At 55.4% G+C, this 27340-nt stretch overlaps 1 protein-coding gene across 1 annotated transcript; it reads right to left on the reverse strand.

Moving 5' to 3' along the window:
- Nucleotides 1-27042, reverse strand: LOC115900764 (cytosolic acyl coenzyme A thioester hydrolase-like). Its single transcript, XM_030942369.1, has 4 exons — nucleotides 26927-27042; nucleotides 16971-17088; nucleotides 5732-5888; nucleotides 1-155 (listed from the first exon to the last, which is right to left on the reverse strand). The coding sequence occupies exons 1-4, from the start codon at nucleotides 26944-26946 to the stop codon at nucleotides 1-3; spliced, it is 450 nt and encodes a 149-aa protein (XP_030798229.1). The 5' UTR covers nucleotides 26947-27042.
- Nucleotides 27043-27340: the final 298 nt, after the last annotated feature.

Below are 27340 nucleotides of genomic sequence, written 5' to 3' on the forward strand. Positions count from 1 at the left end.
TCAGGCGAGGTGACCTGATCTCTGCCATCTGCCCCCAAGAGAGAAGTAGAAGGGGCACCTTACCACAACAGGAGGCACCTCCAGGACCTTGTCCACGTTCTTCAGTGACAAGGGCACATACCACAGGGTGGCCTTATTGGTCAGCTTTTTGGCACCTTAAGAGAAGAAAATCACATAAGTGATGCCCAGGAGACGGGGTAGGGGTGTGAGCACCCAGGCACGTGGCAGATGCTGCTCCGGCCCCCGGTCCCAGCACCCGAAACACACCGCACTGTGTACTACCTCTCTGGCCCCCAACCCCCAAGGCCCCAAGGTCTTTTCAGCATCCTGGCCAGGGAGTGCCGCCATCATGTGAGTGTGGACAAACAGAACAAGAGACCCCAGAGCCCATGGAGAGAGGCTGCGTGGGGCCCACCCCCATCACAAGGTATGCCCCCCCAAAACTGGCTTGAACTCAGGACCCCAGCCCCTCCCAATGCAACCACTCTGGGGCAGTTTTCCCTTTTCAGGGGTGGCTGAAATGACTTCAGAGCACGTGGTTTAAGCCTGGATGGTCCAGAGTTGGTCAGCCACAACACCCAACAGGGATCACCCTGGAGGGCACCAACTGCAGGCAACCTCCTCATCCTGGTGTTTTGACAGAAAGGGAGCTTGATTACGAAAACACATCAAAGGCTCCCAGTGAGCCTCCCAGACAGAGGGGAAGGACTGATTGGTTGCAGGCAGATGCCCTTTGCTCTGCCCAGGGAGACGAGGCTGAACCCACTTCACCCGCTGGCTCAAGTCTTCACCAACTGATCGATGCTGACATAAACGTCAAAATCAAAAGTGCCTTGCTGGGGAACTTGATGTCCTGACGCTCAGACAAGCAACATCTTCTGCAGATCCCATCCACCTGTCTCAGCACTGCCAAGAACTCCCACCAATGGGGAAGCCCAGAAAGAAAGACACTTGGCCCGCACAGACATACAGGCTGCGGAGGCTCAGGAGGATGTGGAGGCTGTGCCCAGGCAAAGCAGCCAGGGGAGGGGCAGGGGGAGGACAGCCAGGGCCCCCACAGCCCAAAGCACAGAGCAGCGGAGCCAAGCTCATCAAAGTCCATTTTTGCCACCCCAGGAACTTCCCTTTCCTTCACACCAGACACTCGGGTGTGGTGCCAGCCCATCCAAAGCTCCACCAGAAGCTTCGGGTACCAAGAGATGGGCTGTAGGCTGCTGACTCCTTGGGGCACTGAAGCCAGCCACAGAGCAAAGTGGGGGCTGCAGGACAGGGAGGCCTGTCCGTGCTGAAAGAAACAACAGGCTCGTGGCCTGTCGGGGCTAAAGCAGCCTAGAGATCCCTGGTGTACACCCCTCACTTGTACAGAAGAGCCTGAGGCCCAGAGACATCAAGGGGTTTTACCCAGGGTCACACAGCAACTTGGGGCCATACTCCCACGTCCCAGTCATTTCAGAGAAGTATCTGCAAGGATGCCTTTAAAAGTGGCTTTGTCAGGAGCGGTAGGTGGCTCACACCTGTAATCCCAGCACTGTGGGAGGCGGCTGAGACGGGTGGATCACTTGAGCTCAGGAGTTCCAGACCAGCCTGGGCAACATGGCGAAACCCCGTCTCTACCAAAAACACAAAAAAAATTAGCTGGGCATGGTGGTGCGCACCTGTGGTCCCCAACACTGAGATAGGAGGACTGCTTGAGCCCGGAAGGCGGAGATTACAGTGAGCCTAGACTGCAACCACTGCACTCCAGCCTGGGCGACAGAGCGAGGCCCTGTCTTAAATGAAAAAATAAATAAAAGTGGCTTCTTCAATGTGGAAGTCCTCACTATCAGGCAGAAGAGGGAACAGCAGGAAATAACAGAGGAAAGGGAGACTGGAGCAGCCCCAGGGCCCTGCCTAAAACCCCCCAGAGCAGCTCACTTCCCACCAGTTACCTGAACCTGCCTTCCCAAGGCAAAGTGCTTTTCCTCCTGGATAAACACAGCCCCAGGCTCCAAGTCAAGCCCCAGGGGGCCCATTAAGAAAAGGCCCATGCCTGCCCCTCCTCCCCAACAGAAACACACCGTGAGGGCGTGGGGCTCCCTGTGCTTGAGAACCACAGGCAAATCATATGGGAAAATATTTCCACCGCACTTTGACTGAGAGTGAATCTGACACCTGCTTTTGGGAATAAAGATTTCCTGTTGAACTCGGCTAGAGCCAGCCTGACAAGCCGGTTTCCATGACAACTCGAGCAGCCCTCTGGACCTAAATGAACACCATGGAGCAAATGAGGCAAACATGCTTAATTTGTACTTTCTCCATCATTTGATGAAACCATCAAAAGGCAACGGCAGTATTAAAAACTCTCTCTCGACCAGCTGCGGCGGCTCACGCCTGTAATCGCAGCACTTTGGCAGGCCGAGGCGGGCGGATCACGAGCTTAGAATCGAGACGATCCTGGCTAACACGGTGGAAGCCCGTGTCTACTAAAAATACAAAAAATGAGCTGGGCATGGTGACATGTGCCTGTAGTCCCAGCTACTCAGGAGGCTGAGACAGGAGAATCACTTGAACCTGGAGGGCGGAGGTTGTAGTGAGCCGAGATGGCGTCACTGCACCCCAGCCAGGGCGACAGAGCAAGACTCAGTCTCAAAAAAAAAAAAAAAAAAAAAAAAATCTCTTAAAATCTTAAGAGCTCCCAGCTATTTTTCTGGAGCAATTCGCAGCAATCACATCCCAGTTAGCTTAATATTTTGACAGTTTCTGGGGATAAATAAGCCGCCTCAAAGGCAAGGTTTACGGGTCGTCTGCCTGGGCCTGTGCTCGCTCAGTGGCCTCATGACAGGCAGCACAGCCCAGGAAGAGGGGACACACAGAACAGGGGACCCCTACCTCCTGGGGCGGAGACAGCACACGGATGTCACGCACACAGCTTATGACTCAGCCTGCTCCAGGTCAGGGCCCCCACACGCATCCTCTGCCCCCACCTGCAATGCCCCTGTCTTTCAGAGGTCACTACCCATTCAGCCAGTGCTCCCCACATGCCCACTGTGTGCCAGGCGCTGCTCTTGGTGTTGGGGCCTTCATGAGTTCAATTTCCAGGGGACACATGGGCAGATACAGAGAAGGGCCTCAAGTGAACAATAGAGACTGCAGAGAGAGATGGCAGAGAAGCAGAAGCACAGACGAGGAGATGAGCGAGACAGAGGAGGAGATGAGACCCGCAGTTACAGAGTGAGAACAGCAGGCTCCGGGGCCTGACCAAGACACCAAGAAAAGCCACAGCCTCAGGGTTCCAGGGCCTCCCTGCCCAGCCCCTGCTACAGGGAAAAGGCTGAAGCTGGGAGGAAGAACCTGGGCACTGCCCAGCCCCACTGGGAAAAGCCGTCATGTGCTGGCAAGCGTCTCCTGCCTTCTCCAAGCCTCACAAGCACAACAGGGCAATGCCAGCTCTGATGTCCCCAGGGAGGAAGGGTGGGCATCTCTGTCCCTCTCTGAGCCCATCCTTCGGAGGAGGAGAAGGCTGAGGGCTGTGGTGGCCGGGACACAACGGGGAGGCTGAGAAGCTCCCAGCACCTTGTGGGTGAACTGGTGGGGAGGCTGCTCTCTCATGCTTGTGCCTGCCCTGGTTCTACACAGGAGCCTCTCCGCCTCTCCCCACTCTCAGCCCCTAAAGAGCGAGGGATCCCCAGAAACATGTCAGACTGCGTCATCCTCATCAATACCCCATCAGTGAGAATGTCTCAGCACTGATGCCCAGTTCTTCCTGGTCGCCTCTACTCATTCACTTATTCATTCATTCATTTGCTCATCCATTATCAGTTCCATGTCTATTATAGGCCAGCAGAAGTGGCCAAGAAAGGGAAGTTCATGATCTGGGGAGATCCTCAAGTTCAATACCCCTGACCTTTGGCCTGCATCGCTCTCTGCTGTGGGGAGAGCGGGTCCCAATCATGCTGAAAGCCCAAGAATGCCTTTCGGTCTCCCTGCTTCTCTCCCCATCATCCCAAACTGCTTGGCCAGGTTCGGAGGCTCCTGCCTGTAATCCCAGCACTTTGGGAGGCCGAGGCGGGTGGATCAACTGAGGTCAGGAGCTTCAGACCACCCTGGCCATCGTGGTGAAATCCTGTCTCTACTAAAAATACAAAAATCAGCCAGGTGTGGTGGCTCACGCTGTAGTCCCAGCTACTCAGGAGGCTGAAGCAGGAGAATAGCTTGAACCTAGGAGGCAGGAGAATAGCTTGAACCTGGGAGGCAGAGGTTGCAGTGAGCCGAGATCATGCCACTGCACTCCAGACTGGGCAACAGAGCAAGACCCCATCTCAACAACAACAACAAACTGCTCATGAGGGATTCCTCTGAGGCTGTGGCCTCTGATGAGCCACAAAGGGGGCTTCCATGGCAGAAAATCTGCAAAGCAGAGCCATTCCCAGCATTTTTGAAGCCACCAACTCCTGCAATGACAAAAGGCGCTGCTGACAGGGCTCTCACAAGCAGGAAGGTCCTAGGAAGCAGGAGAGCGCGGCAGGCCATCCCTCCTCTCCAGGAAGGGGCCAAGGCTCCATCCCCAGCACAGTCAGGAGAAGAGCTACAACCTCACGGTAGATGGCAGGGAACCCCCAAGGCCCCTAAAGTGGGGAACCCACCCAACCCTGAGCCTCTCCCGAGCCGTGGGCACTGCTCCTGATGTGGGAGGTGCCCATACACCCCTTCCTGTGCCACAGCCTGAGATCAGCATCCAGGGTCCCTCTGATGTCAGAGGTGCCTGCCAAGGGAGCAACAGGCAATGGGAACGCAGACCACCTTCCACTCCAGGCCCTTGCTCAGCTCAATCTGCCCACCTGCCGGAGCTGGGCTGACACAGCCATTCTAATCACCAACCCTGCTGAGGTCCTCAGAATGTTCTAGATGCATAACCGTGTTTGCTACCAGTCTGTCATGGGGAAGAGGACTCGAGCTCCTTAAATGCCAGTGAACTGGCACTCCACGGGGCAGCCCACTGCTGAGGAACAGGCATTGGGAAGAGGAGGAAACCAGCCCAGCCTCCTCCTCTGCATGGGAGGACTGGTGACCTAGGAGGTGGCAGGGAGAGGGCCAGGGGCAGCGGAAGAGGCCCGCCTTCCCCCTCACCTCCCGTCCCCAGCCTGGGTATAAAAAGAAGCATGAGCTGGTGAACACTGGAGCCGCCCTCTCCTACAGCGCCCAGTGGGAAGGGGAAGGGGGTTTCCATGGTTACCATGGCCAAGGAGGAGAATATTCAGATGAAAGCAGAGGCAAAGGTTCACCCAGTGAGCTTCTATCTGAGCCTGGTTTCGGGGCCCCCAGGAGCGGGCAGTGTCCTCTCTGGAGCCAACACCTCCCTATGCTTGAGGAGGGCAAGCAGGACAGGGAGCCCAGCAGAGGGGTGGATGGTGTGCACCGGCCTCACAGCCCCCACCCAGTCCCTGCCATGGATGAGCTGGCCACAGGCAGCAGGACGGGCAGCGGTGATGTGCTCAGGCCGGACCCGGACAGCAGGGTTGAGTCCTGCTGGGTAGCTGAACTCGGACTCGTTTCTTAACTCCTCTGTGCCTGTTTCCTGTCTGCAAAATCAGGTCAATGGACATAGCTGCTCCCAGGGCCGTGGAGGGAGGTGAGGGAGGTCTCATTGGTGGAAAAGGGGCCAGGCCCTGGAGCGTCCTCTGCCCTCAGGAGGGAAGCAGCTGTATAGCCACGATCCTTAGTGCTCCAGTCGCCACGTCGCTCCCAGAAGTACCTGTGAGGATGTTTTCGGACATCACGTTGACCTGCACCTCCACAGAGTGCTTGGAGGTGTAGGTGATCTCCGCGCTGACGTGCGCCACCTCACCGATGCACATGGGAGACAGGAAGTCAGTGCGCTCGACACGAGCCAGCGCGGCTACACAGCGCTCCTGAGGAGACAGAGGCAGTGGTCAGTCCAGGTCAGCCAGCCCAGCCCCGAGAGCCCCACCCTGGACACGCTCCCTGGAAACTGCCTTTGCTTTCATTCCCCACTGTGAAAGCAACCAATTTATCGCAATTTATTGGCACCGTGCATTTCTTTTTTTTTTCTTTTTTTGAGACGGAGTCTCGCTTTGTTGCCCAGGCTGCAGTGCAGTGGCACGATCTTGGCTCACTGCAAGCTCCGCCTCCCGGGTTCACCCCATTCTCCTGCCTCAGCCTCCCGAGTAGCTGGGATTATAAGCGCCCGCCATCAAGCCCGGCTAAATTTTTTTTTTTTTTTTTGAGACAGAGTCTCACTCTGTTACCCAGGCTGAAGTGCAGTGGCATGATCTCCACTCACTGCAAGCTCCACCTCCTGGGTTCACGCCATTCTCCTGCCTCAGCCTCCCAAGTAGCTGGGATTACAGGCACCTGCCACTGCGCCTAGCTAATTTTTTGTATTTTTCATAGAGATGGGGTTTCACCGTGTTAGCCAGGATGGTCTCGATCTCCTGACCTTGTGATCCGCCCACCTCGGCCTCCCAAAGTGCTGGGATTACAGGCGTGAGCCACTGTACCTGGCCTAATTTTTTGTATTTTTAGTAGAGACAGGGTTTCACTGTGTTAGCCAGGATGGTCTCCATCTCCTGACCTCGTGATCCGGCCGCCTCAGCCTCCCAAAGTGCTGGGATTGCAGGCGTGAGCCACCACGCCCGGCCTAGCACTGTGCATTCCTAAACACAAACCACAGGGATGTAGAGGAGCCTTGGAGAGCCCAGCCCAGAGCAACTGCTGCAGGCGATTCCCCAAATGGTGGGATCACCAGCTGCTTCTTCCTTTTTGCTGATTTTCTCACAATAGGCATGCATTATTTGCATAATATAAAGTGAAAAAATGCATACATACTCATTAAGGAAAATTTGGGAAATACAGAAAGTGGAAAGAAGGGGACTGTCATTCCTCCCATGCAAAGATAACCATGGTTACTATTTTGGGATCTTTCTTTCCAGGCTTTTTTCCCAAGAATCGGGGTGGGTTTTGTTTGTCTCGCTTGTTCATCTGCCTGGCTCGTTTTGCAGTTTTAGTCTGATATAGCTGTGCAAAAACTAAATATACACTCTCACCTTCTGATTCCTTTTCATTCAACATAGGAAAAATAATCTGCCTATGTTGTGACACATTCTTTGCAGTCACTATTCTTCTTTAGGCCAGGCGCGGTGGCTCATGACTATAATTCCAGAACTTTGGGAGGCCAAGGTGGGCAGATCACATGAGGCCAGGAGTTCGAGACCAGCCTGGCCAACATGGTGAAACTCCGTCTCTACTAAAAATACAAAAGTTGGCCGGGCGCGGTGGCTCAAGCCTGTAATCCCAGCACTTTGGGAGGCCGAGACAGGCGGATCAGGAGGTCAGGAGATCGAGACCATCCTGGCTAACATGGTGAAACCCCGTCTCTACTAAATAAAAATACAAAAAACTAGCCGGGCGAGGTGGCAGGTGCCTGTAGTCCCAGCTACTTGGGAGGCTGAGGCAGGAGAATGGCGTAAACCCGGGAAGCGGAGCTTGCAGTGAGCTGAGATCCGGCCACTGCACTCCAGCCCGGGCGACAGAGCGAGACTCCATCTCAAAAAAAAAAAAAAAAAAAAGTACAAAAGTTACCTGGGCGTGGCAGTGCACATCTGTAATCCTGGCTACTCAGGAGGCTGAGGTATGAGAATCAGTTGAAGTCGGGATGGGGAGGTTGCAGTGAGCTGAGATCGCGCCACTGCACTCCAGTCTGAGCGACAGAGCAAGACTCTATCTCACAAACAACAACAGCAACGACAAAAACCACTAAATACACTCTCACCTTCTGATTCTTTTTCATTCAATATGGGAAAAATAATCTGCCCCTGTTGTGACTTGGCTCTTTGCAATCATTATTCTTTTTTTTTGTTTTTTTGAGATGGAGTCTCGCTGTGTCGCCCAGGCTGGAATGCAGTGGTACGGTCTCGGTTCACTGCAACCTCCACCTCCAGGATTCAGGCAATTCTCCTGCCTCAGCCTCCTGAGTAGCTGGGATTAAGATGTGCACCACCACGTCTGGCTAATTTTTGTATTTTTAGTAAAGATGGGGTTTTACCATGTCGGCCTCAAACTCCTGACCTCAGGTGATCCACCTACCTCAGCCTCCCAAAGTGCTGGGATTACAGGCGTGAGCCACTGTTACTGGCCCAACTACTCTTTTATTTTTATTTTGAGACAGAGTTTTGCTCTTATTGCCCAGGCTGGAGTGCAATGGTGCGATCTCGGCTCACCACAACCTCTGCCTCCCAGGTTCAAGCGATTCTCCTGCCTCAGCCTCCCTAGTAGCTGGGATTACAGGCATGTGCCACTACGCCCGGCTAATTTTGTATTTTCAGTAGAGACAGGGTTTCTCTACGTTGGTCAGGCTGGTCTCGAACTCCCGACCTCAGGTGATCTGCCCGCCTCGACCTCCCAAAGTGCTGGGATTACAGGTGTGAGCCCCCGCACCCAGCCCAACTATTCTTTTTAAAAATTTAAATGTTTTTTGCCGGGCACAGTGGCTCACGCCTGTAATCCCAGCACTTTGGGAGGCCAAGACGGGCGGATCACAAGGTCAGGAGATAGAGACCATCCTGGCTAACATGGTGAAATTCCATCTCTATTAAAAATACAAAAATTAGCTGGGCGCAGTGGCGGGCGCCTGTAGTCCCAACTACACGGGAGGCTGAGGCAGGAGAATGGCGTGAACCCGGGAGGCGGAGCTTGCAGTGAGTGGAGATCGCGCCACTGCACGCCAGCCTGGGCGACAGAGCGAGACTCCGTCTCAAAAAAAAAAAAAAAAAACTTTAAATGTTTTTTATCCTTCAAATAGGTGACCCATTCTCATGATTCAAAACGTAAAAGGAACAAAAGAGCCTATGGGGCTGGGTCTGCCTCTGGCCACCTCGTCCCTTGTCACACAGGACCCCTTGGCAGTTACGTCCCATGTGTCAGATCGGACTCCACGTCTACAACCACATGGTGGGGCTTCCCGATGGTGGACGTGGACAGGGGCGCTGCACCTGCTTTTCTCTCTTCATCTACCCTAGGGATAATCCTCTGTAGGTTTGGGTCTTAGTTCATTGGGCTGCCATAACAAAATGCCATAGCCTGGGCAGCTTAGGCACAACAGAAATTTATTTCTCACAGCCCTGGAGGCTAGAAGTCTCCAGGGACTTGGGTCATTCCAAGATCAGGGATGGGCAGATTCCGTGTCTGGTAAGGGCCAGCTTCCTGGTTCATAGTGCTTCTCGTGTGACCTCACGTGGTGGTTGGGGCAAATGAGCTTCCCTCAGGCCCCTTTCATGAGGACATTGATCCCATTCATGAAGCCCACCCCCATGCCCTCGTCACCTCCCAAAGGCCCCACCCCCTAATACCATCACCCTGGGGGTGAGGATTTCAACACATGGGAGACACAAACACTCCGTCTGAGTGGCTGTATGTGAAAGATTTCCTTATCCTTTCCAGTGACTTCCTTTTCAAGGCACTCCAATGCAAAATTATTATTATTTTTAGAGACAGGACCTTGCTGTGTTGCCCAGGCAGGAATGCAATGACTATTCACAGGCACTATCATGCTTACTGCAGCCTCAAACTCCTCCTGGGCTCAAGTGATCCTCCAGCCTCAGCCTCCTAAGTAGCTGCGACTACAGGCACATGCAACCGTACCTAACTTTTTTTTAGAAAATTACTTTCAATGGCTAGCCAGGTGGAATTGAACATTCTTCTTTTATTAGAGATCTGGGGCATCTCCAATTGATTCTCATTACAAACAATGCTGTGATGGGCACCCTTTTACTTAAACATTTTCTGCATTTGGGATTATTTTCTGGGCCCGAGGACAAATACTTTTTTTGTTTGTTTGTTTGTTTGAGATGGAGTTTCACTCTTGTTGCCCAGGCTGGAGTGCAATGGCACAATCTCGGCTCACCGCAACCTCTGCCTCCCAGGTTCAAGCAATTCTCCTGCCTCAGCCTCCGTAGTAGCTGGGATTATAGGCATGTGCCACCACGCCCGGCTAATTTTGTATTTTTTTTTTAGTAGAGACGGGGTTTCTCCATGTTGGTCAGGCTGGTCTCGAACTCCCGACCTCAGGTGATCCACCCACCTCGGCCTCCCAAAGTGCTGGGATTACAGGCGTGAGCCACCGCGCCCGGCAATGACAAATACTTTTATATATGGTCCTAAGTGTTTCTCGGTACAGCAGTGACTGGCCTGGCCTTTGGCACCTCATAGCATCCTGACCAACACTCAGAATTGACTTATTTTTCGTCTTTGCTGAATAAATGACACAAAAGATGACCTTGTGTTTGAGCCATGGGGAATGTGAGTCTCCACTTCCCAGAGGACTGCCACGACTTTCTACTGCAACGATCACTTCCTTAGGACGTTGACAGCATGACACTGAGGCACCCTCAGGCTTCCCAGGGCGGGCAGGGAGCAGGTGAGGGAGGGGCCTAGGCCAGCTCCCGCATCACTGGCCCAGGTGATCGTTAGAGCACCCAGACAAGGGGTGACACATTAGGCAAGCATCCCAGGGCACACAGAGAGTATGTGGCAGTCACTTCAAGCCCTGGTGTGTGGGTCTGTGCTCTCCCACCTACCGCCTGCCACCCCCAAAGCACCAACGTGCAGCTCACCCACCTACACGAGGACTCACCGAGGTGGGGCAAACATGCAAGCTTCGCGACCCACCCCAAACCTAGCACCTGCTTCTTTGGAGGTACGGCTGGGAGCCTCTGTCTGAGCCCTCTCCCAGGTGCAGGGATTCTGTGACTGCATCTGGGGCTGCGCAGGAAAAGTTCTAGAGCTGGTGAGGGTGGCCTGATGCTTCCCCATTCTGGTTTGCATGGGCTTGTGCCCCAGCAAACCCTGCCCTACTCACAACAGGTCACAGTAAAGCGATGCCTGGAACTGTGTCTTTCTCCCCCCAAGTCAATGTACATGGCTATGGCACCACCCATTGGCCAAAGGCTGTTAGGGCAGGGCTGCACAGAGCCAGGCAAGAATTAGGCACAGCCTCTGGGCAGGGCAGTGCCCATCTTGGAACGAGCCAAGCACTGTCTGCAAGACATAAAAGTGGAATGAAGTCAAGTGTGTGTTGTTTGAGGCTGATTAAGTACATTACAGTATGCCATGCAGACACAGATCCAACAGACCTACAGGCGCGTGCTTTTCCAAGGCAGTGGCCTTCCACCTCCCTGCTCTGCAGCTGGTTTCTGGCAGCATCTGTGGGGCTTCTCAGTGCTGGGTATACAGAGGGGAGTAGGTCAGAGGAGTCTGGGTTCTGGCTGAGGGGACGGACGAGAAGTAAATGAGACCACGCCACATGGCATCAGGTGCTCTCAAGACAGCCCAGAGATGTCAAGGTGGGGAACGACTTCAGATGAGAGGCATTTGGGCTGAGGCCTGAAAGACCAGGTGTTAGGCAGGAGGAGGTAGGGGAAGCATTGGTACCACAGGGAGAGGAAAGAGCAGCAGAGCAGAGCGGGGAGGTGGTGGGGAGCCACCAGAACACAGGGACGCAGTGGGAGACATGAACAAAGGTCCAAAGAGGCAGGCTGCCAGGCCTTGCAGGCCAGGATGAGGGGTGGGTTCAAGGGCCTCTCAGAGGAGGCACAAAAGCAGGTTCACTCAGAGAGTGACTTGAGGCAGGAGGAAGGCAGAGTGCACCTCTTTGTGCTGTCCCTCGGGATACCCCTCATGCAGAACCATCCAGCAGCCTTCCCCACAGTGCCATGGGGACACCTGGTAATGGTTTCAAGCCTGTCCTTCATAGGGCAGAGGGCCACTGATGACCCTTAAGCTTGGTGCTCTCCCAGCTTAACATACTAAAGAAAAAAGTAGGGCCAGGCACAGTGGCTCACGCCTGTAATCCCAGCACTTTGGGAAGCTGAGGCGGGTGGATTGCAAGATCAGGAGTTTCAGGCCAGCATGGCCAACATAGTGAAACCCTGTCTCTACTAAAAATACAAAAATTAGCCTGGTGTGGTGGCACATGCCTGTAGTCACAGCTACTCAGGAGGCTGAGGCAGGAGAATCGCTTGAACCTGGGAGGCAGACGTTGCAGTGAGCTGAGGCCACGCCACTGCACTCCAGCCTGGGCAACAGAGCAAGACTGCATCTTAAAAAAAAAAAAAAAAAGAAGAAGAAGAAAAGTACTATCTCCCAGACATCCACACAGGAGTCTTGCCATGGTCCCATTTCACTATCAGGAGACCCTGTGGGAGGATTTTGTTTCACTATCTGGCAGCCTGGGAGGCTGGAGAGGTGGCTCTGTGTGTCTGATGGGTACAGATGGCAGGAGCCAGGACCCAGGACGGCTCTGATTTGCTGGTGGGCGGCTGCTTCCCAGGAGCTGGCAGAGCTCTGGGCCAGGCCCAGGGAGTCCATGAAGGCTGGTGTGATCCAAAACTTCGATACATAGACTGACAAGTGTTTGAGCTCCATAGGAAGAGCTCCCAGCAGCCAGTGCTCGGACGTGCCCCACACCTCCTGCTCCCAGGACTGCAGGAGCAGGAAAAGCCCCACCCTGCTCTGGGACAGAGCCACGAGCTCCTGATCGGCACCTGCCCAGAAGCACCCTCTGCCATGCTCTCAAAAGCAATCGGCATCACATGGCCCGTGAGGCACAGGTGCCCCAGCAAACCACAGGCACTGGGTTCCTCATGGCCACAGGGTTTCCAGCCAGGACAGCAGCTTCAGAGGCAGAGCCCAAAAGAACAGCTCTACTGCTTACTAGCTCTGTGACTTTGTGCAGCGACACAACCTCTCCATGTCTCAGTCTCTGTAAACACAGGCAATAAATGGTCCCAACAGGCTGCTACAGAGATTCGAGGGGATAACGAATGGGAAGAACTTGGTGCTTAGGAAATGCCCAGAAGACGCAGGGAGATGGGGATAAGGCCACTGACAAACGTGGAGTGCGTGGACCATGCCCAGCATCCAGTGAGGGCCCAGAGAGGGCGTGGTCTCATCACCGTGCCCAGCCAAGGCCATCTCCTGGCTGAAGGCAACTCTGAGGATGCAGCTGTCTGGAAAGCCACCTAACTGTTCTAGGCCTCAGTTTCCCCACTTGTAAAACAAAGTTAAGAACAGTGCCTGTCTCAGCAGGTGGCTGGGAAGACTACACAGGGAGAGGAAGGGTGAGCTCGAGCACGGCCACGGGCTCATCGTAAGCGCTTAGTTGGTGGAAGCTCTCCATGACAGTGACGGTGCCAGGCCCAAGTTCCCAGCATTCATCAGATAATGCCTAAGCATGCTCTATGCCTCAGTCTGTGGAAACCAAGGGCAGAAGTCCTGCCTGCCCTCGTGGGGCTACCACTGTGTACAAGGTCAGGAGTGGAGAGCAGCTGGAAGCAGGGAGGGAGCCAGGCCATCAGGCGCACAGCTGGACGTCATGTTTTGTTTTTGTAGGAACAGGGTCTCACTCTGTCACCCAGGCTGGAGAGCAGTGATGTGATCTCAACTCACTGAAGCCTCGACCTCCCTGGGCTCAGGTGATCCTCCTGCCTCAGCCTCCCAAGGAGCTGAGACTACAGGCACACGCCACCACATCCGGCTAATTTTCGTAGTTTTTGTAGAGACAAAGTTTCATCCTGTTGCCCAGGCTGGCCTCAAACTCCTGAGCTCAAGTGATCTGTCCATCTCAGCTTCTCAAAGTGCTGGGATTACAAGGTTTTTATGTAGAGCCTGGAAGAGGTGAGGGGAGGGCCCTGTAGATATCTAGGGAAAGCCAGTGCAAAGGCCCAAGGCAGGAATGCACCCAGCAAGTCCAAGAAGCAGCAGAAAAGCCAATGTGGCCAGAGCAGAGTTGAGAAAGAAATGCAGGAGGCAAGGTCCCAGAGCCGCGCTAGGCAGTGACAGGGACTCGTGTGGACGTGCCTTTGACTCTGGGCAAAACAGGAGATCTGGAGGGCTCTGAGCAGGCAGTACTGTGCTCTGACTCCACATGTTCCTGGCTACTGGTGGAGAACAAGGCAGCAGGGACCAGCAGGATGACCTGTCAGGAGGCTGCTGCGGTGATCAGGAGAGCAGCACCATTGGACCCAAAGTGAGGGTGGGCCTGGGGGACTGTGCTCAGATCTGGACTTCCTGGAAGGTAAAGCAGTGGGATCTGCTCCCAGAGCCTCATGAGTGTGGGAGGGAGAGAGGCTGACAGAGGCTCCAGACTCTGAGCCTGAGCACCTGGGGGTTGCAGAGACCATTTACCAAGGGGAGGGAGGCTGGAAGAAGCAAGCCCAGGGCACGGACAGGAGTGTCTTTTTCTGCACATCAAGGCCAAGCAGGCCAAGAAGGCATCCAGATGGGGCTGGCCAAGAGGCCCCAGTCAGAGACAGAACCTTGGGACTTCCAGCCACAGACTGGAAGGCACCACCAGGGAAGTGTGGATGGGGGGGTCCCCTGCCCCACCCAGGGCCCCAGCAAAGCCTTTCTAGGCACCGGGACTGTTCTCACCCCCACACCCTGGGGCTGCCTGGAACTCAGAGACCTCCTCCTGAGCCTAGAATTTCTGGATCACAATCCTGGGGACCAGCAGCCTAGAGGCTTCTCCAAGCCAATGTGTCAAAACTGTCCCTCCAGCAGCCCTAGATCCGGAGAAGCAAGGAGGGGCAAGTGTTCAAAGCACAGGTTCGAGGCATAGTCACAGCCCAGACCTACCAACTGCCTCCCCAGGTGGCCTCAAGCAAGTGTTCAATCTCTCTGTACCTCAGTTTCCTCATCTATGCGATTGGGATAATAAAAATAACAACAGCAGCTGGGCACAGAGGCTCACGCCTGTAATCCCAGTACTTTGTGAGGCCGATGTGGGCAGATCACTTGAAGTCAGGAGTTCGAGACCAGCCCGGCCAACATGGTGAAACCCTGTCTCTACTAAAAATACAAAAAAAGTAGCTGGGTGTGGTGGTATACGCCTGTAATCCCAGCTACTCCGGAAGCTGAGGCAGGAGATTCACTTGAACCTGGGAGGCAGATGTTAGAGTGAGCCGGGATCGCACCATTGCACTCCAGCCTGGGTGACAGAGTGGGACTCTGTCTCAGAAAATAAAAACAAGAACAGCTACCTCTCTGGGGTGTTGTGAGGATTCCATGAGCTAAACTTTAGCTCCTAAAGCATTTTGGAGCTTTGCAGAATGCCAAGTGCTGACCAAATGGCAGCAAAATAATTCTGCGATTATGAGTGAGAGCATCACCCTCTTTCCAAGCCCTTCCTTTACCTTTCCTCCCCATCTTGGGGATTTTTCCTTCCCCGTGTCCATCCTCTCCTGCCAGGGACCCTCACTGTCTCTCTCTGGAAGGGTGCAACAAGAATTTGGGACTTGGCCCTCACCCCTGCCCCAGGCTCTCAGGCTCAGGCCCATCCTCCCCACAGCCACCAGAGGGTGCTCTCTGAACGTGACTGAGCTGCACCGGAGCCTCGGGTCCAAGGAGTCAATCCAGCCCCAGCCCAGCCATCCACCCCTCCTAAACCAGGCCCTGCCAGCAAACCCACTCCTTAACCTGTACCACGCAACATCCCCCACATCCACATCCAACCATCCACACTTACCATGGCTTGGTTCATTCTACATATGCGCACACACACACGCACACACACGCGCACACGCACACACACACACACACACACAGAGCTTCCACTCCTCCACTGGAACACACACTGCCCACTGTTCCAGGCTGAATGCATGTGCCATGCTCTGTATGACTCTGTCCCCACAAAATTCCTGTGTTGAAATCCTAACCCCCAAGGGAATGGTAGTAGGAGGCAGGGCCTTCGGGAGGTGATGAGGGCATGGGGACAGAGCCCTCACAAATGGAATTAGTGTCCTTGTAAAAGGGCCTGAGAGAGCCCCTCCTGCTAAGTGAGGACACACAGGAAGTGATGTGATGTCTACGAACCAGGAAACAAACGGGCCCTCAACAGACACAGAATCTACCGGCGCTCTGATCCTGAACTTCCAGCCTCCAGGGCTGTGAGAAACACACTTCCGCTGCTCACAAGCCAGCAGGCTGTGGTCTTAGTTCCGACAGCCCAGGCTGACAGAGCCAGCAGCCACTTCCTGCATCTCACCAGTGTGGCTCAGAGCTCACAGTGCCTCCGCTGGTCCCTGGTCTCTGATGTGGCTTCCACTTGGCCTCTTGCTAGAGTGGCATCATGCCCGTGCCCATGGTGGGGACCTGCACCTCATACTCCCACTCTCCAAGCTGGGGCTGAGTCTTCCTCCTCTCTGCCTCCCTGGAGGCCACAGCAGGTGTGCTAACCAAGCCCCATAGTGCAAAGGCTGCAGCTGCGGCACCACGGCAGACGCCCTGTCCTCAGTACCCAAGGGCTGGCTTCTCCCCCACAGCTGACCTTCAGAGAAAATGTCCCCTCCCCAGAGCTGGGGATGGCTGAATGTCCTACAGCAGCCCTGAGGTTGACACTGGAGACTATGCCCCTTGTCCCCAGCTTTGGGGTTGCAGGGCCCTCCCCAGCTGCACAATTTTGGGGCAGGTGGAGAGCTGCCCCCATCGTGGGCACAGTGGTACCAGGCCAGTGAGCTTCAAAGCCAGGAAGTGGCCAAGTCACAGAGAGCCACGGCACTTGCCATGGCCACCAGGGTTGGTCAGGGCAGAGGTGGGACCTCCCCTATGTCTGCTGTGTGGCCCCTATGTCTCAGCTCTTGGCCATTGCAATGAAGTCCACCCCACGCAGGCAGGGCATGCTTCTGATCAGGGCCAAGTTGGCAGGGGACTCGGCATGGCGGGCAGTGGTGGAGGGAGGGCCTGTCAGCTTGCTTGACACTTCATCTCTGGTGGGTTCCCACACCTCCTGGCTGAGGCCAAAACCAAGCATAGTTCTGAGGGTCCGGTGCAGAACTGCTTGGGCCACTTCCCCCAAAGTTCCCAAGGCCCAGTGCACAAGGGGAGGGAAGGCTGCAGGCCTGGCTCCCCGGGGAACTCCTGTCCTGAACCCACACTGGTGCGGTCTCCAGGGCCCAGAGGTATGGCGCCCAGACCCTTACCCCGTTCTGGCTGTTGCAATGCCGGGTGCTGATGATGGCGCCCGCCTCCTCGATCATCTTCAGGATGGTCCCCCCATGGACATTGCCGGCCACGTTGGCATCATCTGGCCGCATGATCCTAGGGCAGAGGAGAAGCAGGATGAGGCTTCTGGAGAGGATGCCATTCGTGCAACAGTCACAATCCAAGGAGGGGAGAAGGTCCCCAAAGGGCTCAATGGCTCCTGGAGGAAAGAGAACCTTCCCCATGTTTGGACTCTTCCTAGGTGGTGTGTTCGTCAGCGTGTGGCGCCATCTGCCAGGCCACAGAAGGGGCTCTGAGATGCTGTTTCCATGACAGAGCAGGAGGGCAGAGGGGCACTTTCTCCCCCTGAAGCCACAGGTCCCTGGCCTGCCCTGGCACGGAAGGGCTGATGGTAAAGACCTTTAAGCAGAGCCACAGGGCAGGAGGTGGCGACTCAGCCCTTGGGGTTCCCAGTGACCAACACAGACTGTGAAAAGCAAATTCCCAGGACCGCCACCACCCCCATCAGGAGTCCCAGAGGAACCAGGTAGCCACGGCTGTTCTGAGAACTAGATATGAGTCACAGCTTCAAGACCCCAGGCCCTGTCAGCAGGTGAGCGCCTGCCCGCTGCGCGCTGAGCTCCTCTGCGGGTCCTGGGGGGCAGTGTGGAGTCAGGCCCTGGATTGAGGGCAGGGAGCTCTCCTAGGTCGGAAAGAATGAAAATGCCACCTCACTTCCTCAAAGAGGAACAACTTCATCCTTGTTGTGAGCAGCTGGCAGCGTGGGAGTTCCACGAAATCTCTGGAATCCCAACAAGCCAGCTTGGCAGTCCTACCAGGGCAAGTTGCCTGGCATCTTCCCAGACAGCACCTGGCTGATGAAAGCCACCTTCACAGGCCAAGGCCTGGAGATGAGTGGCAGGCAGTGGGCACAGGTCCAGGGTACAGCACCCACCTGCGGCTTGTGCAGCCTGCCCGGCCCTGTTGGCCAGTGTGGGGGCCCCAGGAGCAGCGTCTCCCCAGGTCTGCATCTCCTCCCTGCTCCTCTAGCGGCTCCAAGGCTGAGCAAGTCACTCTCCCGAGAGCATTCCTGGCTCTGGCTCTTACTCACTAGGTAACCTGGGCAAGCTGTCAGAACCCTCACTCCTCCATGTGCTCATCTGTACAATGGGCAGAACAACAGCACTGAGACAGCACTGCCTCACGTGACTGTGGGAGACATGCAGATCGCACGCTCACCCCACGACAGCGCTGGCACATGGTACACGGTAGACAGTCCACACATTAACCAGGAGAATTTTTCCCTCTTCAGTAAGTATTTAGCCAACCTGGTCGGAAGCTCCAAGAAACCCAACCTCTGGCCACAGGATGCCACTTCTAGAGCAAATGACCAAGGATGTCCTCCAGCGACCGACAGCTGCCCATCCCCAGTGTCACCCCTCCACGCTGGGTGAGAGTCTATTATGCCAACCAAGGCCACTAGGCCAACTGGCTTCTGGCCCTGAGGTCAGGCAGGGCCCGAGGTTCCGCAGAAGGTTCAGGACAGTGGCCTGTGGAGCAGGAAGCACGGCATGACACACGGTGGCCGGGGGATCCCCAGAGCACACAAGAAGCCTCATTTGGCTTCTCGAGTGTTCACGTTAAAATATCTCTGTTTTTAAAAATTGAACTTACTCTATGAAAGGTTTTTGGGTTTTTTCATCTGAGTTACCAGGTAGTCAATTATAAGTCACAAAACGATTCTATCAACCTCTTCCCTTTGTTTTCCACTTAGTAGGAAGGGCCTTCCCTGCACCAGCTGCAGTGGGCAGAGGGTCCCTTTCCACACAGGCCTGTCCTGGAGGCACTAGCCAAGGCTGCGGGTGGGTGCGGAGAGCAGGGCCCAGCCCCTGGTTCTAGACACTGAGGAAACATCAGCCCAGCGTTTCCCAGGAGCACCAGAGCCGCCCTCCACAGCAGCCTGAATGACTGCTGCAGGCTTCACTTTGTCTGTCTGTGAAGTGGAGCCACACACAGCAGGTTGGCCCCCAGGAATGACACAAGGCCAGGGAGAGGAAGCGCGGGCCAAGGGCTACAGAGCAGCAGAGGAAGTCCTTTCATGCGGCAGGCACCGGAGACAGGACAGATAAGCGGGTAGCCTTTAAGACAGAAGGCCAGGGACAGTGCCTGAGGCCCAGGGAAGAGCCTAGAGACACCTGGCAACAAAGTGAGGACTCGGCACTTGGCGCTGTGTCATCAGGAGGACATGCCAGGAACTGCAGACTGCACACCAGCCGGCTGCCACAGGCCTGGCCACCTTTCTTTGGCACCTCGGGTCCTGCACCAAGGACCATCCTAACTCCCCAACTGACCACCCAGGAAGCCAGCCCCTGCCCTCAAGGTCAGATACAACTCTCCCCCACAGGACTTTATTCCTGCCTGGGGATTGTGCTGTCACCTCCAATGCATGAGGCCCAAAGCCCAACTCACTCACCCCTTCCCCCTTGCCCCAAATCAGACATCTTTCCTCCAAGCCGGGGCAGCCAGTGAGTCAGTGAGTCCCGGCCTCAGCTGGGATTCCTTCCCAACCAGCTGCTCCGCACCTGGCCCCTCCCTCTTCCCCTTCCTACCTCCCTCATTCCTTCCAAACAGCTCAGGAGCAGCTGAGCCCAGCCAGCCTCCAGGACCCATACACAGCTCTGTCACTCTCTCAGGCCCTGCCCCATGGCCTGGCCAAGGCCAAGCGTGTCCATCCCAGGACAGTGTCCATGACTGCCTCCATCTCCAGGCAGGCAAGGGTGACAGCCAGAGGAGCCAGGGAAGCAGCTGTCTGTCACTGGAGACTTTGTTTTCCCATTTCTAATAAAGACACGGGTACCGAAAGCACGTTACGTTCCTCTTTACTATTTTTTTGTTTGTTTGTTTCTTGAGACAGGGTCTCACTCTGTCACCCAGGCTGGAGTGCAGTGGCACGATCTCGGCTCACTGCAACCTCTGTCTCCTGGGTTCAAGCGATTCCCCTGCCTCAGCCTCCTGAGTAGCTGGGATTATAAGTACGCACCACTACGCCTGGCTAAATTTTGTATTTTCACTAGAGACAGGGTTTTGCTATGTTGGTCAGGCTGTCTCGAATTCCTGACCTCAGGTGATCCGCTGTTTCGGACTCCTAAAGTGCTGGGATTACAGGCATGAGCCACCACACCCGGCCCCTCTTTACTAATAAAAAACTGAAACACAGGCTGGGCGCTGTGGCTACTAGAGAGGCTGAGGTGGGAGGATCACTTGAGCCCGGGAAGAGGACATTGCAGTGAGCCATGATTGCACCACCGCACTCAAGCCTGGGCAACAGAGTGAGAGGCTGTCTCAAAAGAAAAAAAGAAAATTGAAATATATTTGGCTGCCGGGCGCGGTGGCTCACGTCTGTAATCCCAGCACTTCGGGAGGCCGAGGCGGGCGGATCACGAGGTCAGGAGATCGAGACCATCCTGGCGAACACGACGAAACCCCGTCTCTACTAATTAAAAAAAAAAAAAATTAGCTGGGCGTGGTGGTGCATGCCTGTAGTCCCAGCTACTCAGGAGGCTGAGGCAGGAGAATCGAACCCAGGAGGCGGAGGTTGCGGTGAGCCGAGACTGCGCCACTGTGCTCCAGCCCAACGACAGAAAGAGACTCCATCTCAAAAAAAAGAAAACAGCCTTGCCCTTTGCTGTCCAGCAACTCAGCAGATTCTTGGTCCCTGCATACCATGTGGACTTCATACCTCTCTTCCTTTGCAGAACGGAGCAGAAGGTGGGAGCATAGTCCTGGCACTAGACTCTCTGGCTTTGAATCCCAGTTCTGGCACTTAGTAGCTGCAAGACCTTGGACAGATTATTTAACTTTTTTTCTGTTTGAGTTTCTTCATCCAGAAGATGGGGGTAGTGTACTTACTAGAGATAGAGTAAGGATGAAGTGAATGTGACAAGTGCTTAGAATAGGGACTGCACATCATAAATAATATATGGTTTTTTTTAAAAAAAAAAGAAAGAAAGAAAGAAAGAAATATATTTGGCTGCCAGGTGAGGTGGCTCACACCTGTAATCCCAGCACTTACAGAGGCCGAGGGGGGCGGATCACTTGAGGTCAGGAGTTCAGGATCAGCCTGGCCAAAATGGTAAAACCCCATCTCTACTAAAAATACAAAAATTAGCAGGGCGTGGTGGTACACGCCTGTAATCCTAGCTAGTCAGGAGGCTGAGGCAGGAGAATTGTTTGAACCTGAAAGGCGGGGGTTGCAGTGAACTGAGATCACGCCCCTGTACTCCAGCCTGGGTGACAGAGTGAGACTGTCAAAAAAAAAAGAAAGAAAAGAAAGAAAAGAAAGAAGGAAGGAAGGAAGGAAGGAAGGAAGGAAGGAAGGAAGGAAGGAAGGAAGGAAGGAAGGAAGGAAGGAAGGGAAATTTGTCTATCTCTAGGATTCCTGGGGTTAAAAATTATCTAAAAATAAAGACACGTGAACACCACACAGGCCAGCTCGGGCAGCAGCACAGGCCTGGCCCGGTTCTAGAGGACTGTTTGCGGCTGAGTCTGACATGTTATTCCTCCCCCAGCCCCCATCACACTAACGTGCACTTCTAACCCCTCCTCTGATTCCAGAAATTTCAAGGAAAGACGGAATGTTGCCCGGGGTGGGGCCTTTCCTATGTGGCTGCCTTCTCTCTCTGGGCCTGGCCCCGAGTATCCCCCACTCTATCTTCCACCTGCTGGGTCCTGGCAACCAGTCGCCCGGGCTGACTGCATGTCCGGAATGTCACCCGCGTCCACAGTCCCGCCCTTTTTCTGTTCCAGCTGCTTCTGCCTCAGATCAGAACCATGTTTGTCCAGTAGCATGAGTGGCAGGTGCTGGGGCCCAAGGCTAATGGACGCAGACGCTGCCAACCCCCTTTCAGCCGCCCCACTCTTGGCTGGTGTCCCCTCTGGAGGTGGCATCCAGCTGATGATGAGGGCTCTGAGGAAGCTGAGCACACATGGGTCAAGGCGCCACTCCCAGAAGGGTGCCACCCCTCCTGATCTCCGGGAAAGCTTCCCAGAGGAAGTGACACCTTGGCCAACTCCTAAAGGGTGAGCCAGGAGCAGAGGTCTGAGACGGTTACGAGGAGAGAGAATGTTTGGGGCCCAAGGCCAGGAGTGCCCGGCGAGCTCCAGAAACAGAAAGCAACCCCACAAAGCTGGCGCATGGCCCAAAAGGGGATGAAGAAGAGATGGCCTGAGACAAAGTCTGGATCCATCCTGAAAGGAGGGGAGGCTGGGGAGGCTGAAGCCCAGGAACCAATCAGACACTTTGGAGAGGTCACCTCCCATGGCCTCTGCACTGGTCTCTCACCTCCCATGGCCTCTGCACTGGTCTCTCACCTCCCATGGCCTCTGCACTGGCCGCTCATCCCCCCCATGGCCTCTGCACTGGCCTCTAGCCACCCCCCATGGCCTCAGCACTGGCCTCTCATCCCCCCATGGCCTCTGCACTGGCCTCTCATCCCCCCATGGCCTCTGCACTGGCCTCTAGCCACCCCCCATGGCCTCAGCACTGGCCGCTCATCCCCCCATGGCCTCAGCACTGGCCGCTCATCCCCCCATGGCCTCTGCACTCGCCTCTTGCCCTGGCTCAGATCCTAACTAGCCCTGACCGCACAGCCCCAGGAGTGGCTCTTCCCAAGCAGGAGTCTAGCCAAGTCACTCCTTTATCCACACCTTCCAGGGCCCTTCCTATCTACAGAATAAAGACTTAACCTCCTGGTAAGGCACCCAGAGCTCTCAGGGATCCAGAACTTTTCCACCTCAATCCCCACTGCCCTGCGGGGCTCGGAGCTGCACCTGCCAGAGCACTGATGTTTACCAGGCACACCTGGCCCTTCCCACTGTTTGTTCTACCTGTCCCAGCAATGTCTGATCCACCCTTTGTGAAGGACAGGGCACCATTTACGAATAGGGGAGTGTAAGCCAATACCCCCTCACAGAGGGCACCCAGCACCACCCTCCCAAACCCCAGAGGCACAGGGACACCCTGACCCAGGATTCCACTCACAGAAATCTACCCCACAGCTGTTTCCACACACGGTTAAACCAAGCACATGCAACAGTACTCACTGCACAGCCGTGTATAACACAGGACACGTGCCAGCGCCTAGATGTCCACACAAGGACATAAAAGTAACAGCCACACATCGGAATATTGCTCAGCCTTGCACGAGGAGTAGGAACCTTCTCAGAGACCAGCTGTCAGGTGAAAAACCAGCGAGGCACACACTCATGGGAGCAAGGTGACCACCCACGGCGCAGGGACGACCATTCCAGGAAGGAGGTGTGGGAAACCAGGGGCCTCCATGGCCTCCAGAGGAAGAAACTAACTACCGAGCAGAGACCTTGGTGAGATGCCTCTGTGTCTTTTGGATGCCTTTAAACCATCTCAACCCATTCAAATTAATCAGTGGTCTTTGAAAATGCTTCAGCCGGGCACGGTGGCTCATGCCTATAATCCCAGCACTTTGGGAGGCCAAGACAGGCGAATCACAAGGTCAGGAGATCTAGACCATCCTGGCTAATGCGGTGAAACCCCGTCTCTACTAAAAATACAAAAAATTAGCCAGGCGTAGTGATGGGCGCCTGTAGTCCCAGCTACTCGGGAGGCTGAGGTAGGGGAATGGCCTGAACCCAGGAGGCGGAGCTTGCAGTGAGCCGAGATCTCGCCACTGCCCTCCAGCCTGGGCGACTAAGCGACACTCCGTCTCAAAATAAATAAATAAATAAATAAATAAATAAATAAATAAATAAAATAAAATAAAAAAGAAAATGCTTCAAAGCACAGCTCAAAACTCAAATCTCATCACACCAGAGGCTGGCCAGCACTCATCCCAAGAGCATCTGCAGCAGCGGCCCTGGGGTCCAGCCCACCTCCCTGGGGCCCAGCCCACCTCCCGGTAGGACAGCCCACTGCCCTGGGGCCCAGCCCACCGCCCAGCAGGACACCCTCAGCCTGTTCTGCAGTGGGAGTGAGGCAGGGGATGCATTCCAGGAGTGGAAAGGGTGGGTGCCTGGAACAATCGAGGGGAGCCTGGCAGAGAGAGGAGCTGCTCCTGTCTCCTGACCTCGCAGCAGACACCCCGAGGGCTGGCCATGCCTCCTGTGCCCTGGGTGGAGCCTGAGTACTGGGATGAATTGTGTCCCCCAAAAGATATGTTTGAGAACTAACCCCAGAAACTATGAATGTCACCTTACTTGGAAAGTTCTTTGCATCCAGATACAATCAAGATGAGGTCGCCGTGCCTTAGGGAGGGCCTTAACCCAACAACTGGTGTCGTTATAGGAACAAGGGAATCTCGACATGAGACACAGGAGGTCCAGATGAAGATGAAGGCAGAGACGGGAGCGTGGCCCTGCCCAGCGCTGGGTCTCCAGTCTGAGAAAATTGCTTCCAGTTGTCACCCGCCACCTGGTTTGTGGCCACGCCCAGAGGCCTCTGCTGCTCCCAAAGAAAGCAGCACTGAGTGGCACAGGGGAGCCTCGAGGCGGCAGTGGCAACACCCTCAGCTCCGCTCAGCACCCTCAGCCCAATTCAGCACCCTCAGCCCCGCTCAGCACCCTCAGCCCTGCTCAGCACCTGCCACCCACACCTGGGCAGCCCTGGACAGGCCCCTGTGTGGTGACCTTGGCAGCAGCCCTGCAGGGCACTGAACCCTGCCTGCCCCTTCTACAGCCCAGTACACGGCCAGCTGGGAGTGCCACCAGTGTCTCTGACTCTGACATAAAAATGTCAGTGCTGGCCGGGCACAGTGGCTCACATCTGTAATCCCAGCACTTTGGGAAAGGCCGAGGCAGGTGGATCACCTGAGGTCGGGAGTTTGAGACCAGCCTGACCAACATAGAGAAACCCCGTCTCTACTAAAAATACAAAATTAGCCAACCGTAGTGGCACATGCCTGTAGTCCCAGCTACTTGGGAGGCTGAGGCAGGAGAATTGCTTAAACCCGGGAAGCAGAGGTTGTGGTGAGCCGAGATCGCGCCCACTGCACTCCAGTCTGGGCAACAAGAGTGAAACGCCGTCTCAAAAAAAAAAAAAAAAAAAAAAAAAAGTCAGTGCTAAAATGAAAACATGACTGCTTGAAATCCAGGGTAACCGCCGGGCGCGGTGGCTCAAGCCTGTAATCCCAGCACTTTGGGAGGCCGAGACGGGCGGATCACAAGGTCAGGAGATCGAGACCATCCTGGCTAACACGGTGAAACCCCGTCTCTACTAAAAAATACAAAAAACTAGCCGGGCGACGAGGCGGGCGCCTGTAGTCCCAACTACTCGGGAGGCTGAGACAGGAGAATGGCGTGAACCCGGGAGGCGGAGCTTGCAGTGAGCTGAGAGCCGGCCACTGCACTCCAGCCTTGGTGGCAGAGCAAGACTCCGTCTCAAAAAAAAAAAAAAAAAAAAAAAAAAAAGAAATCCAGGGTAACCAGGGGTAGGTGAGCCTTGCTTCCTTTACTCCACAGTGGAAGCTAAAGTGCCCACCTGAAGGTGCACAGCCAGGTAGGGGTCTGGGGTCCAGGTGGGTCAGGACGGGGCCTGCAGGGCAGGCAGCTCGTTACTTCCCCCTTCTGACAAAGGCCTCAAACCAGAGGTCAAGCACCAGGTGCGTGTGCTCCACCCTCACCTCAGCTGGAAAGCTGGGTAGGACAGAGGTGTCTGTGTCTGGGCAGACTGTCCCCAGTCATGGGGCCGCAGACACTCGGAGCTTCCTTCAGGAGCTCAGCAGAGGCTGCCTTGGCCAGGAGTAGACAAGGGACAGGGGTTGCCATTCCTGGAAGAAAAGGAGAAGCGGGTCTCCTTATGGCATGGAGGGGCGGGGGCCTCACACCAGGCAGCCTTGAGGGACAAAACAGGTGTGTGGATGACGTGGGGCCTCCAAGTCCAGGCACAGGCACACGTAAACGCCTCCTCTATCCATGGGGCACTCTGCCAAATGGAAGCTCAAGCAGCCCTGCTCCTCCTCTTTTTTTTTTTGAGAGGGAGTCTCGCTCTGTCACCCAGGTTGGAATGAAGTGGCGTGATCTCGGCTCACGGCAACCTCTACCTCCCGGGTTCAAGTGATTCTCCTGCCTCAGTCTCCCAAGTAGCTGGAATTACAGGTGCGCATCACCACGCCCGACCAATTTTTGTATTTTTTAGCAGAGATGGGGGTTTCACCGTGTTGACCAGGCTAGTCTCAAACTCCTGACCTCAGTTGATTCACCTGCCTTGGCCTCCGAAAGTGCCGGGATTACAGGTGTGAGTCACCGCGCCCAGTCCCTGCTTCTCCTCTTTGACTTGCTGCCTAAGGCAGTTCCGGTGAAGTCCCTTCAACCTGTAGACACGCCACTGCATCCCCAGAAGAGGGAAGGGTGGGAAGAAGGGCTGAGCCAAGGAAAGTTCCAGCAACACTTCCAGGCCCCCAAGCAGGACAGGGGAAGAGGCTGACAATGGCCCTGAACTCCCAGCCTCCATTTTGGCCAGGGGCAGGGGACTGACCCAGCAGGCTCCTTGTGCAGCCCACAGCGCCCCCTCCACTGCAGGCAGGAAGCTCAGCAGCGCTGGGAAACGGCAGCAAACGCAGCAGCGAACCCAGCCCAGCTGGCAGGAGCAGAGGGAAGCCTCAGGAGCAAGGCCAGAAAGAAAACCAGGTGCCTTCCTCCCTGGGGACTAGAGCAGGCGGGGGAGTGCCCTGCTCCCTGTCAGGGGCTCCCAGCTCACCCAGGCCTGCACTTCCTGTCCCAGCTTCAGCTGACCACCTAATCTTGGGGGTCAGTAAGAGCTGGGCCAGGCGGGTGCCCTACTGCCCTTCTTGGCTGCATGACACCAGCCAGCCCGCTGGTCACAGGGGCCGAGTTCCCTCTACCTAACCCTCCTCTCCAAATGTCCCCAAACAATCCACCCACAGTGGCCCCTACACGGCCCGGACATGCCCATGACTGGCAGTACCTGCTCAGCTGGAAAGCCATGGTGGCTAGGACATCCCAGGATCAGATGCAGAGAAAGGCGAGGGAGCGGGAAGCATCACAGAGTCCCTGCCTGACCCAGGACTGTCCCAGCTCCCTGCCACAACCGGGCTTGGTGGGGAGCACCCCCCACCCCCAGCTTCCTGAGCTGCCCAATCTGGCCAGGAAGAGGCTGCCTCGCCAATCCAGAGCGTCTACCAGAAACCAGTCGTCATAGAAACCTTGCTTTATAAATAATTACAGAAGAAGTAATTCTGTGAGCTCTTCCGGCTGCCGTGCCAGGAGATCAGGAAAGCAGGGGGCTGCCGTTGAGCAGCCTCAGGAAAGCGGCTGTGAGGCTCTGCCTTCTCTGATAGGGCACACAGCCCCTTAGTCTTTCTCCAGGGTCTCAGCCAAA

The sequence above is a fragment of the Rhinopithecus roxellana genome, chromosome 12 (genome assembly GCF_007565055.1).
Source record: "Rhinopithecus roxellana isolate Shanxi Qingling chromosome 12, ASM756505v1, whole genome shotgun sequence".
In the NCBI taxonomy this organism is placed as follows: Eukaryota; Metazoa; Chordata; class Mammalia; order Primates; family Cercopithecidae; genus Rhinopithecus; species Rhinopithecus roxellana.

Coding starts and splice junctions, on each gene's coding strand:
- LOC115900764 (XM_030942369.1), bottom strand. CDS start 26,946: ATGGCTTTCCAGCTGAGCAG. Junction 17,089..26,926: donor ATGGCTTTCCAGCTGAGCAG/GTACTGCCAGTC, acceptor CCTCTGCCCTAG/GATCATGCGGCCAGATGATG. Junction 5,889..16,970: donor ATTGCAACAGCCAGAACGGG/GTAAGGGTCTGG, acceptor CTGTCTCCTCAG/GAGCGCTGTGTAGCCGCGCT.